General features: G+C 43.6%; 1 protein-coding gene across 8 annotated transcripts in view; it reads right to left on the bottom strand.

The window, feature by feature from the left end:
- flna (filamin A, alpha (actin binding protein 280)) overlaps positions 1 to 7,786 on the bottom strand; it is a 49,372-nt gene extending 41,586 nt beyond the window's left edge. For 3 of the 8 annotated variants that reach the window (XM_085781002.1, XM_085781000.1, XM_085781004.1), the window contains exons 1-2: positions 7,613 to 7,762; positions 308 to 798 (exon numbers count right to left, since the gene is read on the bottom strand). In XM_085781002.1, the coding sequence (XP_085637128.1) occupies positions 308 to 677 (370 nt within the window). In that variant the 5' untranslated portion in view covers positions 678 to 798; positions 7,613 to 7,762. Of the gene's footprint in view, positions 1 to 307; positions 799 to 7,612 lie in introns of all 8 variants that reach the window. The other 5 variants (XM_085781001.1, XM_085781005.1, XM_085780999.1 and 2 more) reach the window with 3 other exon arrangements.
- Positions 7,787 to 13,951: the final 6,165 nt, after the last annotated feature.

Genomic DNA, 13,951 nt, shown 5'->3' with positions numbered 1-13,951 from the left:
TTATTCCTGCAGGCCTGCACACATGCACTGTTCTTTAAAGTACCAGCAACTATTTGACACTGACTGGGATCCAGTGGAGCTGCTGCTTAGCACCACCCAGGTTCAAGAAAAAACAGGCGTGTGTGTGTGTGTGTGAGTGTGTGTGTGTGTGTGTGTGAGTGTGTGTGCACCAACAACAGATCAGTAGACCTGGGTGAAGGTAGAGATGCGTTAGAGGACAGCTGCCCCCTCCGAGACGCAGGCACTGGCACCCATTCATTAACGCCATGCATTGTTTTCACAGTGTGCAAAGACGCGTGTGACTCACCTATGGACACCAGCTTGATGTTCTCCTTGTCCAGGAACTCCAGAGCCACCGACACGTTCTCCAGCTGCATCTGGCGGAAGGTGGGCCTCTGGTTGTACTTTCTGAACATCTTCTTCTGGGACAGGACCTCCAGGAGCCCGATGAGCCGCAGCCCGTCGCCGAGGTCCGTCTGCAAGTTGCCGATCCTCTTGTTGACGCATTTCAGGTGCTCGTTACACCAACGGGTGAAGGTGTTCTGCTGGATCTTCTTCCACGGCGCATCCTCGGCCAGGTCCTTCTCCGTGGCGGGCATTTCTGCGTCCTTGTCCGTGGAGAGAGCGTTGGGAGCGGGCGCGGCGCTCTGGTGGAGCCGGGGGTGGGAACCACTCATTTTTATGGTCTCGGCTGTCTCTCGGTTCGCTGGCTGTTTTCTGGGTGGAGTCTGCTCAACTTTGCGTGGCCGCTCCCTTTCTCTCTCTCTCTTTCTGTGTGTGTCTGTGTCTACCTCGTCTCTGTTTGAGGGGAAAGAAAAAGAAAGAAAGAAGTTGACATGAGAGAGTGACTTATAGCCTGCAGATAGAGTTTTCTCATGAAGAGGAGGCGGCTATGGCAGAAAAGGGAGTTGTTCTGGATGAAAATGAAACTGTCCAAGTGAGAAACTCATCCAATGAGGCAGCTGCAAGGCTGTGATACACTACTTCATGTACAGGACCTGGTTTAAGAATAAACTGACACACATTTAGCTGGACTATCATATGGCAGCCATTAAAACCAGACTGACCAAAGCTGTGGGGGTAGAGACAACAGAGGAAAAAAAAAATCAGTGTATTTCTCAATACATTGAGAAATAGGTCTGTATCAGAGTAACATAGTCCAGATACATTGGGCTGATAGATTCAACTTCACAGGTACTAAAATGGATTTTAAAGGTCCCACATATCATAGGCTACTTTTATTATTTGAAGTGTTGATATTCATATGATGTTTTGTGGCTCTGATAGTCTCCTCTGACCGACTAACTGTTTTCTGAGTAATCCATATCCAATAGAAATATAGCAGTTTTCAGATGAAGAAAAGCAAATCCTGCAAGGTTCTAGGTCTAGGTGGGCGGGGCTTGGAGAATGGCTGACATCAGTGGCTGCTTTGTTGTGACATCACAAATCACAGATGCCCTGCTGGTTTAAAGGCTCAAGTTTGTGAATACAGGCTGTATGTATTTCTCTGTGGACTGATATCTCTACCTGTTTTATTATCAAAAATGACATGGAAATATTATTCTATATAATATGTGACCTTTAAAGCCGTTTTATAACATGACAGGGGTATAGTTAAGGTTGGGTCAGGTGTAGGCACAAAGATGATTTCTCTTATTTTAAGTAGCGACACACCATAGTTTTTTGATAACATGTACTATTTTGCTAAGGTTAGGAGACATTCATAGTCAAGGTTACAAGAGGAAAAGTTCACTCACTTTATTATGGGACCTTGAACTACTTCTTACCTACAGACATACAGTGTGTTTTGATAGTGATACTAACTTTATTGAAGTGTTTTAACAATCAAAACACATGCAGTAATGAGACAAGAGATTTTGAATGCCCCCCTTCGTCCTATCACTTGTCATGTCATGTTGTGGCTACTGAAGGAAAGGAAGATGTTTTCTGGAGATACAAAGTGATGCTGGAGCAGATTTACAGAATCAGAATCAGCTTGTGTGTACACATACAAGGAATCTGACTTTGGTATTTTGTGGTGACGCTTCCAGGAACAATCCAACAGAGATGAAGAGCCCGCGTTCAGGGTCCCTTGTGAGGGTATGAGCTCATCTGATGCTCACGCTCATGGGTCCCAAGCCGCAGTGAAATAAATATTTGAGATATCCAGAGGGATATGAGGATCAGAAGGCCACTGTGTTTGTTTGTGTCTGTTGGCTTGAATACAGCTCTGCTGTTTGTGCCTGTGAGCAGGGACAGTGCGCTTATTTGCGCACATATTTTCAGCCTAAATTTTTACTTTTGACATGTGTGTTAGTTTGTGTGCAGCCTTATCTTTTAAGAGGTCACAGTGTGGATCAGCCAGACACCGAGTGTCTAGACACAAGCCCTACCCACCTCCTCTGTTTGTCTTCACCGGGACTGACCAAACATGAGATCACACACCAAGTATGCACTATATGATGCACTAATGGCAGCCTGTGTTTTATAGCAGGAGGCAGTTTCTATAATTGTAGCATGGTTCATTTGCAAATGCCTTTAATTGTCACTTAACACTCTTGTAGAACACTTTCCTCCTGTCCTCGGGTTTTCCTCAGTGGATTAGACACATTTTGAGTGACTGACACATGGTTTGTCACATAATAAGTAGAGAGAGGGGGAGAAGAGGAGATTAGCTGGCAAATATTATGATCCAAGATGATGCTTACTGTAGACTAGAGGTTATTAAACAGCAAAGATTACAACTAGAAATTTGAAGAAAGAATAAATGACTTTTTTTTGAGAGTGCCAGTGACTTTTTGTGGTTGTGAAACCAAATTCTGATGACAGTGCTGTCACTACACACCCACTTTTTGCTGTAACTGTGTTAAAATCATGAAGGTCTTAGTTTGTTGCAGCAGCAGCTGTAGAAGACGGAAACTAACCCCCAGGGACATGATTCATTTTTACAGACGACAGATGACAGCATGTGGACCGAGAGACTGGACTGGGATACAGCAGCTAATGGAGCGAAGCTAACTCGGACATGACGTTATGAGTTTGGCTCTCTCTACTGAGCTGCATTATGGGAGTTGTAGGATGTAGCTTTTTTTGTCTACAGACTAAAAATTCAGATGTTGACCTCTCCTTCTTTAGCTTTCACCTTTCTCTGAAAAAAACCCAACTGTTATTTCTTGGCCAAAGTGTGAAACCAAATCTTCAGGGTGGCAAACTCATTTGATGAAATTCACAAACACGCACACAAACACACAAATTCATGTTGTTCGACTCATTTTCTTTCTCTGCGTAACAGAACAGTGGAGGCCGTGAAGACAGAGGCAGAGAAGTGACTCTGCAGCTTTTTTGACTAAATAAGGAGCTCAGTGCCAGGAGCCACAGTGTGGCCAGCAGCCATCAAGAATGCTCTGCCTTTGTGTGTGTGTGTCCGTGTGTTTGTGTGTGTCTGGTCAGGGGAGAATCTGAAGAATGCCCCTCACCCCCATAACAACCCTGGAACCCCCCAGTCTTAATAACAGCTCAATAAAAGGGGCCTATTAATGTAACACACACACACACACACACACACACACACACACACACACACACACACACACACACACACACACACACACACACACATTCTGGCAGCAGCCTGCTTTTAAATTCACTGGGCCATTTAAAACAATAGAACAATAGATTTAAACAGTTTGGTGCATAATTTGCTCCATTTCATGACATTAACACTTTACAGACTTCAGTCTTGATGAAAGTATGAAGCTGTGTAGACTGATTGTGTCAGAGCAGGAGAGATTAACAGCACCAGAGCTGGAGATCATCAGATAAGACTCAGATGGTAAAGAGCCCGACGTGGATGGATTCACTGATACAGAGCTGTTTCTAGGGATCATCCTTAGATCACTCTCTACTTGAGCTTTAGTGAGCTCAGTGAAGAGAGAGAGAGAGCTGAGAGGACTGGTGAAATATTCACGGCCTATTGTTTCACTGGAATTTGCCAAATAAACAGGAGACAAACACAGGGCGGGGACACAGAGAGCTGACCAAGATGTATTAAAACTTTTCTGAGTCTTAAGACCAGCCTGCGCTCTCTGCTTTGTCGTTTGCCTCCCCTTAGTGGTGGTTTGTGGAACTACACTTATCAGGCTCCTCTGACACTTTCTCTTGTTCTCTCTCCACATGTCTTCTTCACGCCTTCTCTCTTTGAGGTTTACCCACCTCTTCCCTCAGTTTTCTCCCCTCAGTCTCTAAGGTTTCATGAATCCTTGGCTGACGTGTGGACATTTATTTGACTGGAGGGGAGCCCCACGCTGACTAATGAGGTCTTTTCATTTTATTGCAGGGAACCCTGTGGTTAACACACAATTGGTATTTTTCACATGTATTACTGGAGGTGTAGCAACTGTGAAACCAAGATACAAAACCGCAACACCAACGTCCACGATCTTGTTTCACAGTATAAGAGGAAGATGTTAACCTGCTGCAGGTGCAGCCTGTTCAGCTCTCATCACATAAACTATGTAGCAAAAATCTACTTACGCTACACTATAACACATTTAAATTATTTTTCTATTTAAAGTTAGGCTGAATATCTTGTAGATAACCTCACATTATTGCAATTTTATTGTCTTGCAACTGCCACTCAGTCCAATCATGATTCACACCAGTAAAAGTTTAATTAGCTCAAGATGGATTTGAACTGAACTATACTACAACTTGGAGAATCTATGAAAAAAAATGAATAGCAGTACATTAAGGTCTATTGTACTAAATATTTTCATTCATACTCGTGTATACTCCATCTCAGAGGAGAATACTGTACTTTTTTATTGTGTAACTGTAGTTTCAGATTTTACAAGCAAAAATACATCATATATGATATGATATAAGCACCTCAAACACCTACTGATACCCAAGAGTAAGTGCAATTTGCTCATCACAACTCTTCCTTACTTGCAGAGTCTTCAGATGAACTAGGTCCTGACTACAAAGACCCAAGGCTGAGTAGCGGGGTTAATTTTCACACTTTTATTTCACATCTCTCTTTCATATGAGGGTTTCAAGTTGACAATGACTGTGACTGTTTCATTTCCTGGATCAGCAGAAACCCAATGGGTGGAGTGCAAAGTGTTAATTCACTATTTCTGCCAGGTGAGAATGAAGTCATGAGAAAATACATCAGCCTGACTGATAAAGGGAACTAATATTAATATGTTTGATGCTCTGATGATCATGTTAAATATAGATGAACCCCATTAGTATGAATACACAAAGTGCCAACAGCCAGTGGTGTGTATAAGATATTAGATTAGATTATAAGATGTTAGACTAATTTATATAGTTGTACCACACCCAGAAGTCGAGCACAGCAGAACTCAGCAACGGAAGTTGAATGAACGCTGTGTGCAACGCTGCCAACCACTTGCAACACACACACAGACGGGTGCAGAGTCAAATGCACAGATTACAGCAAAGTTATGGCTTTCCCCTTAATTTCCTGCAGACAGTGTGTGGGTGGAAGTGTACGCGCGACTTTCGGTGGCACTGAGGGTGAAAGTCGACCAAGACGTGTCAAATAAGGACAGGTTTGGTCTACATGTTTACATCTCACACTTTCTACGCTGGCACACTCTTCTGTCCCTCTTCAATGCAGTTTAAACTGTTAGGAAACCAAGATGCCTGAGAACCTCTCAGCCAAAAGCTACACAGTCATTTATCCTAGAGTAAACACCCAGAGCTTTCAAATCTGAAATCAGTTTCCTCGGCTGTGTTTTTAGATGAAAGGTGTACAGGAATGCTATGACCTCAGTGTGAAATCACCTGCCAGAAAAGGTTGGAAACGAGTGGTTACGTCGACTTTGAGAACAAAAGAGGCGCATTCCTGGAGTTCAATCCCATCACCAAAGACATTTAAAGGAGAGGGGGGAACATATGAGGATGGGTGAGGGGTGGGGGGCAGATGATGAGGAATGTGGCGGTAGATATCATTACTGAAGGACGACCCTGTTGACTATAATAAAACTCATTTGATTAGATTAGATTTGCTTAATACCATGGATGGTCCTAGTCACATGAACACCACTTATGCCAGCAGTCTCAATTCAGTCTTAACACATTATCCTGTGAAATAGATTTAAGATTTATGGGTTTTTGAGGAGGACAAGGAATAAAATCTCATTATATTATATCAATAAAATAACAATTACAACCACACAACACGCCTCCATATGATCACAGTGTGCTACATGGATATACAACACTCAGATGTGGATTTCTGTTGAATTATTATCAAGTAACACGACATTAAAAGCATTGTGTCAGTTATTTATACCAAGTTGGTCTTTATGTTTTCAAGTCTGGGATGGACTTCACATTAAAATATTATTCTCTTCTGTCTCTTGTATTTCCACACTTCCACATTGTAAGGAATGGCAAATATAGCTCTCTTTCTCTCTCTAGAAATGATGGCATCCGGCTGAGGAAACCATCGGTTCTGAATCTCAAACCCTCAAAAGTCTGAGCTCAGATCTTTTCTTTATCCCTTTCAGATCAGGAAATGCACCTGTGTCTGTGTCTGTGTGTGTTTTACATAAAAAAAAACCTCCATAGACCCACACACACTGCCCTGACACATAAAATGCTGACAGGTTATTTCAATGTAAAGCAGTGAGACATCTCCTGGCACTGTGCCACATGTGTTCTGCTTCCTGAAAGAGTGTCCCCACCAGAAAAGTAGGCTACAACTTCACCTCCCCATTTGATTCAGCAGAAACACAGTGAAAAAGTTGCCTATTTATAAACGGGACATAGTGGGGTCTCTGCTCCCTCTGCCTCTTCACAGTGACAGCCAGTTAACCCCCTGTCATGTTTAGGAGGAGCTCAGTTGAACGTGAGCATGAACCAAGTGGCTTGTGAGACCCACTCTCGGCGGCGGAGGGCGCAAGTGGTCACCACTCTCTCTCTCTCTCTCCCCCCGATGTAAAAAGCTCCACTGTCCGTGTATTACCTTATTTGGTGTGGAGCCCCCAGTTGTAGCGAACACCGGGGAGATGCTACGGTCCTGTGCTGCTGCTGCTGCTGCTGCTGCTGGTGCGCGATTACGCACAGACAAACGTTAAGTGTGGGGGATGAATTGAGGCAGACAGATGAGCTGAGACGTCCAGCTTCACCTCGTCTGACTGAGCAGAGGAGTCGGGGTCACACTGTGTGTGTGCTCCGCACTGGGCTGTGCGTAACGGCACCGAGGTCTTGGAGCGACCGGGTAACGCAGCGCCAAGAGTAGGAAAGTTCATGTTGAGTGAGGCGTGGCGCACCGCAGCAGCAGCAGCAGCAGCAGCAGCAGCAGCAGCAGCCCACCGGGTGAGAGCAGCGGACCCTCCGGTTCTCTCTATCCAAACACCGCTGGTCTCTGTCAGCCCGTTACCACCGGTCCAAACACACAATCACAACACACACATGACAGAAAACCCCATGACACATTCTCCCCAACCACCAGTCCGACATGAAAACTTTAGTCATGACAAACTTAATGACAGAAAGTTTCCTCCGCAGCATCACTCACTATCAGACACACACACACTCGCACACACACATACACACATCGACAAGTCTCCACAACTTACATGTGCTGTAGCCTGTGATCCTGGAGTGTGTGTCCGCTGTCTCTCCGCTCCGCTCAGTCAGTGCGCGCAGCAGCCTGCAGTTACTTTGGTCACAGAGGGTGTGTTTGTATGTGTGGTGTGTGCTGTGCTGCGTGCTGTGTGTGTGTGTGTGTGCGTGCGTGCGTGTGTGTGTGTGTGTGTGTGCTGCACCGAGGTCCCGGACCTCCCTCCCCACGAGCAGTCCCAGTGGGGGGAAATGGGTGTTATTGGTGGTGGTACTGGTGCTGTGAAGGGAAGAAAGAAATAGTCCAACTCTTTTTCTCTTTTCTACCTCTGCGCCTCCTCGATCCCTCTCTCTCTCTCTCTCTCTCTGTCCTCCGCAGCCAGAGCCTTAATTGGTAAAGGGGTAAAGCTGCTGAGGTGCTGGGGGTGTTGCTCTCTCTCCCTGTTTCTGCTCTCTGCCTCTTTTTTTAAACGTGGGTGACGTCATGACCGCGCCTTCGGGATTTTAAAGGTATGATGTCACCGGTCCGTGAAGTGCACCTATCTCTCTGCCATCGTCCTTTCCTTTTTACACGGGAGTGGGGAGATTCTCACGAGCAGTGTGTGTGTGTGTGTGTGTGTGTGTGTGTGTGTGTGTGTGTACACCACTTTGACTTACAGACTTTAGGGAGTGAATACATTTTTGGCTGATCCTCACTACTTCTAGAGTTAGGTTTAGTGTATGTGTGTGTGTGCCTGTGTGTGTGTGTGTGTGTGTGTGTGTGTGTGTGTGTGTGTGTGTGTGTGTGTGTGTGTGATTGAGAGAGCGACAGAGAGAGAGAGAGAGAGAGAGATACCCTCATCACTCTACACTCTCTGTCCTCTCTTTCCTGTTATCTGTTATTGTTCAGGAAAAGTATAGTGAACAACATAGGGAGTTGTGTTTCTCTCTGTCAAACCCTGCTCTGACTAAACACGGTGGTGGGAGGCGTGTGTGTGCATGTGTGGGTATGTGTGTGAGTGTGTGCATCTGTGTGTGCGTGTGTTTGAGTGCTCTCCAGCTGAGCATTGGCTCAGGAAACAAGAATGTTCGGCCTCTGCTGTGCCCTCTACTTACAGTTCATCGGTCTGGTGGGAGGATGGAGGGAGGAGAGGAGGAGCGGGAGCAGGGGGGGAGGATGTGGAGGAAGTGGAGGTTAAAGTGAGAGTGGAGGAGGAGAGAGCAGATCGACCTTTGGATATATCCCTATGACTACTTCCTAATAGTTCTTATTGAATGGCGATGTGTGATTTATAGAAAGCATCGCCTCAAAGGAAGAGTTCAGCATGGAGGAAAACTGTCTTCACTTAGTGAAGTACTTAGTACTCTGGTTGGCAGATGCTTTAACATAACTGTAGGATAAGGTAAAGGTAAAAATACATACATATATAAACAGTTAAAAGCAGTGGTGTGTGTTTATTATTCATGATTCATGATAAACCCTTAATGGTATAAAGCCTTACTGGAATAAAGCCTTAATGGTATGCACCCTCCCATGCAGGAAATGTCCCCAGTTCCACTTTATTAAAGCACCATCATTCTAAACTTTAAGTTTTCTTTTGTAACCATGACAACAAAGCCCGCTAACCCTTGAGCATTGCTCACCCAGACCCTGATGTGTGTTATGTTTGTGCCTAAACCACTGTCACAGCATACAACTGCTTTTTCTTTTCATGACTTAATTTTTTTCATCGTATAATCAGTTCTAAATCAGACAGGCAGCTTAAGAAGCGAAGTGGAGTTGGGGTGATGTGATGTCTTTGGAGACACAGACCAGTGATGTCGTCCTGCTGGGAGGAGTCAGAGTGGACATTTATCTGACAGAACGCAGGGCGTCTCTTATAACAACACAATGTCATCATGTTATGTTGTGAGGTCGGGTACCTCAGGGCTGTGTCCTTGGCCCTCTGCTTTTCTCTCTGTCTATCTCACCTCTTGGCCAAATTATCTGCAGCAAAGGAATTCATTTCCACTAGTTTGCTGATGATACTCAGCTATATGTGCCCATACAGACTGATGGTTCCTCTCAGATCATTGATGTCTTGTAACTATTTGCTCCTTAATTCAGACAGAACCAAGATGCTGGTCATTGACCTGATCCATCATAGACATAAATTTGATCAAATAACAGTAACGTTGACTACTGTGATTTCACAAAAGGTGTTGCATTCAATTCAACCCTCTCTTTCAATCAGCACATTAAAGAAGCCAAAACCGCTTTTTATTTCCTGCGTAACACAGCGGGCATTCAATGTTTTTTTTGCCTATGACCGATGCTGAAATCCTGATAAGTGTCTTTTTTTCTGGCCTGCCACAAACTCACATTGTTGAAAGTTCTGGTTCAATAGCTGCTGCTATTGTAACCAAAACCAGGACTTTTTTTGCTTCCCTTCAGCGGCTTCCTCTTCATATGAGATCAGATTTTAAGGTGTGTTCTGTCCAGGCTCCTCTGCTCTGAAACAGCCTCCCTGCTGACATTATGACAGCAGGGCCTCCATTCAGGCCTTCAAATCCAAACTTAAAACATATTTTTATGCCTACACCTTTAATTAGCACTTAGTTTCTACCTCAGGTTTCAAACCTGTTATCATTCCAACCTCCAGTAAGTGGGCCTCAGTCTCAATAAAACAGTTTGACTGATAGTTCAGGCCAGGTTGCACTGCCCATTAGATTACTTTAAACTTTCTGCAGCATCATCCTGAACACATGAGCATCTAGGCTGTGTGCCTCTCTCTCCCACTTTCTCCTCTCTCATCTCCAGTCGGGGCAGATGGCCTCCCATCCTGAATCCAGTTCTGCTCAAGGTTTCTGCCTCTTAAAAGGACGCCTTTCCTCACCCCTGTTGCCATGTGTGCAGCTCTCAGTGGGAACTGTTGGATCTCTGTAAATACTGTTATGAAGAGGAGGTCTAGACATTCTCTGTTTGTAAAATGCCTTGAGATAACTTCACTTTGTGAACTGGCGCTATATAAATAGAATTGACTTGACTTGACATTTGTGAATCCAAGAATAGACTATTCCTCTGGGATGGACAGTGATGTGGACATTTTAGTTGTGGTGACAAAACTGATTCTGTGTGCTGTACAAGAGGATGTGGACAAAACAGCATATTTTACTGTTGAATCGTGAAAGCAACAAGTGAATTGGCTATTTATGCTCAACGCAAGGCGTTAACTAGGGTCCAAATTACTGTGTGTGGCACAGGTTGTCATTTAGAGTTAAGTGTTGAATTTCAAGAGACAGAAGTATTATGTGTGATCATGTTATATTATGTTGTCATTATGTTCCCCACAGTGACTGTGCTGTTCTTTGTGTGCAGGAGAGCATAGAGTGGAGCGAAGAGAGAGAGCAGAGGAAGAACAGACGGAGGAGTGGAGGAGGCAGGAGGATAGAGACAGGGGACAGGGAAAGGAGAAAGAGGAGGTAGAGGAGAGAAGAGGAGGAGCAGGAGAAGAGGGAGAGAGAGAAAGGGAGGGAGAGAGAGAGGCAAGAAGGTGATGGATCTTTATAAAACATCATAAAACCTCCAGTTCTCAACTTATCCCTTTAACGCAGTTCATTTCTCTACAAAGAGGCGGGCCATAAAATTTTCTGTGTGTGTGTGTGTTGTGCATCAGTTTGTATTAATAAGAACCAGATGTTTGCCATTGCGGTTGTGAGATCGTCCAGTCGGTCAGTGACATCATCTGTGTGCAGCTTGTTGAAGTTACATCACCAGAGGCTTTTTTGTTCGAGTAAACACACACGCATGCACACACAATTTCTCGTTTTCTTATTTAATTGAGCGGAAGGAAATGTTGTGACAACCTCTGTGCACTCCGGCTCATTCTCAACACAACATTCACAACATTTACGCTGATGACACTCAGATCTATACGAACCAGTAAATAGAAAAGCAACTCACCATCTTGTCTATCCTGAATTTCGTTCTAAATGTCCCAGAAATGATATCAAACCACCAATATCTGTATGTTTTTCCATCACCACCCTGCACACTCTTGGCCCTCCCTCAATATGAAACCTGCAGCCAGAGACACTATGCTAAATAGAGCAAGTTAAAACATGCTCATATTAGCTTCTAATCGAGGTTGCTTTAGGACAGTTGATACAATCTATTCAGAGACAGATTCTTGACCTGAAGAGGAAAATAAAAATGCAACACAGCTATATGATAATTCTTTGTCAAGGATGCTTGACTTGCATTGAAAAGCTGACCAGTAACCCATCAGAAAATATGTGCCTCCATTTTAGGTTAGACTTTGACAGAGACTTTGTCATGGGACAGTCCACCCAAATTTAGATGGAGTGATCCTGACAGGCACATGACCGGAGAAGGTATTCCTCTGTCCACCCAGTCAATATGAATGAAATAATTGGCCTGTCACAGGTACTTTATCAATGCAAATTCATTCTAATGGCACTATTTTTTGGACACATGAGTAATGCATGGTCTATTATATTGTCCTTTGGTCCAAACAATAAATTAAAGCAGAAGTAAGCGGAATGTTTGTGTTAATATAAGTCTTAAATAGTTATATCTTCCGACAGCAATCACTTCTATAGAGTGTTTGGTCTGAAACACGGGTCTGTCAGTCACTCTGCTCTGCTGTAAGCCGAGGAGAAAACTTTCCTTGTATCCTACAACCTTTATCCAATGAGGAGAGAGAACGGCATAAAGGGGCGGTCCTCTCTGTGTGTGCAGCCAAGGGATGCACGTGAATGTGGTGACGTAGCGACGAGGACCAATAGATCCATGACGAGGGCGGGGGCTGCTAACTCCATCCGCTGACAAGACCGGATCGCTTACTTCTGCTTTAAATCACTTGTCAGACGCAGTACTACTCAAATACAATGACTAATGAAAAAAAAAAAAGGTGAATGGCAAGTCCAGTTGTTAATTTCTAACGTGTCTGTGTTAATACTTAAAAACAGATGTTGTTTATCTTTACAGGTTAAAGTACTCTTGTTATTTTGTATGTTTAGTTGAGCAGGTCAGTATTACCATCTGTGTCTGATGGGCTTGGGTTTGTCATGTTATATTTTAAGCATATTCTTTTTATGCCAAATGCAATGAGGCCTTTGAGCGTTTAATGGACAATCAGTGATTTTTAGTTCATGTGTAATAAAGTTACATTCACAAAAAGTAAAGTAAAACATGTGTGAATAATTTGCGATTAATCATGATTAACTACATAATGTGATATTTGAATTGACTGACAGCCTTAATAAATGTACAATAAGGATGTTATGAATAGTGAGTCTGATTCACACCATCATACATCCAATATTTACATTTTCATTACACAATTGGTTCATCAGCATATTACAGTCATCATTCCTCTACTGCCATATAAGGTTTGTGATTTCCTGTTGTCCACTATTGAGCAATGATGGATAACTTCTCTGTTTTCATACTGCAAGCACAAGACGTGATCTGATTTCATCCAGAATGTGATAGAAGTAAAGGTAAAGGCTTTTCCCTGATAGTCCAGAGCTCAACAAGTGATAACAAGAGAGAAGGGGCATTGCACATAATGAAGGTATGTGATAAAATTCCTGAGAAAACTGATAACAGAGAGTTTTATTTTCTCTCAGGAGACTTGTAGCAACATTTAGGAATTGAAGACATTTTGATTTCAGACGAAGACGCAGTTCTGCACTACTATCAACATGAACAATGTGAGAACTGGGTACTGGCTATCACCCAGATGACAGCCTCATAACAAAGCCTCTGTCTGTTAGCCAGTTAAGAGCTTAAGTGGTAAATTGTTTAACTGGAAGTAATGGAGGAGACTGTCTAAAATGGTCCTTGTACTTGTTCTCTGCCCCTTGTTCTCTTTCACGCGCATACACACACACACATTTAAATATACATGCTGATACTGACGAACTGAAACGAAACGCTGCCAACAGACCTGAGGCCTCAGACCTTAGATTAGGCCTATAAACAGCACATGAAATCCCACTTGCAGGTAATTAAACAAGTATGTGTCTTCACTCGCCCTCTCATCCTCCCCATCAGACTCCAACTCAAAGGCGCTCGCACACAGCACATAAAAGAGGCTCCCATAAGACAAAGTGGAGTAAATATGGAAAAACGTTACTCATTAAATGGACCCGAGTCCATATTTAGACATGTGAAATATGGGGTGACTTTTATGACCAGCTGAGGCAGACGAATCAGTTACACTGAGAAGCCACTGACAGGAAAGAGGGGCCATGAAGTACGCGTGACCAAGATGACGTGACAGTAACTATTAAATCTCAAAGATCAGAACACAGTCCAACAAGGCTGAAATGGAAACCAGTGGCTTTGTTGATGATTTTTAAAATC

Source organism: Trachurus japonicus, chromosome 7 (assembly GCF_045865225.1).
Source record: "Trachurus japonicus isolate A0001 chromosome 7, Traja_1.0".
NCBI lineage: Eukaryota > Metazoa > Chordata > Actinopteri > Carangiformes > Carangidae > Trachurus > Trachurus japonicus.
This window is presented reverse-complemented; position numbering and strand designations above follow the sequence as displayed.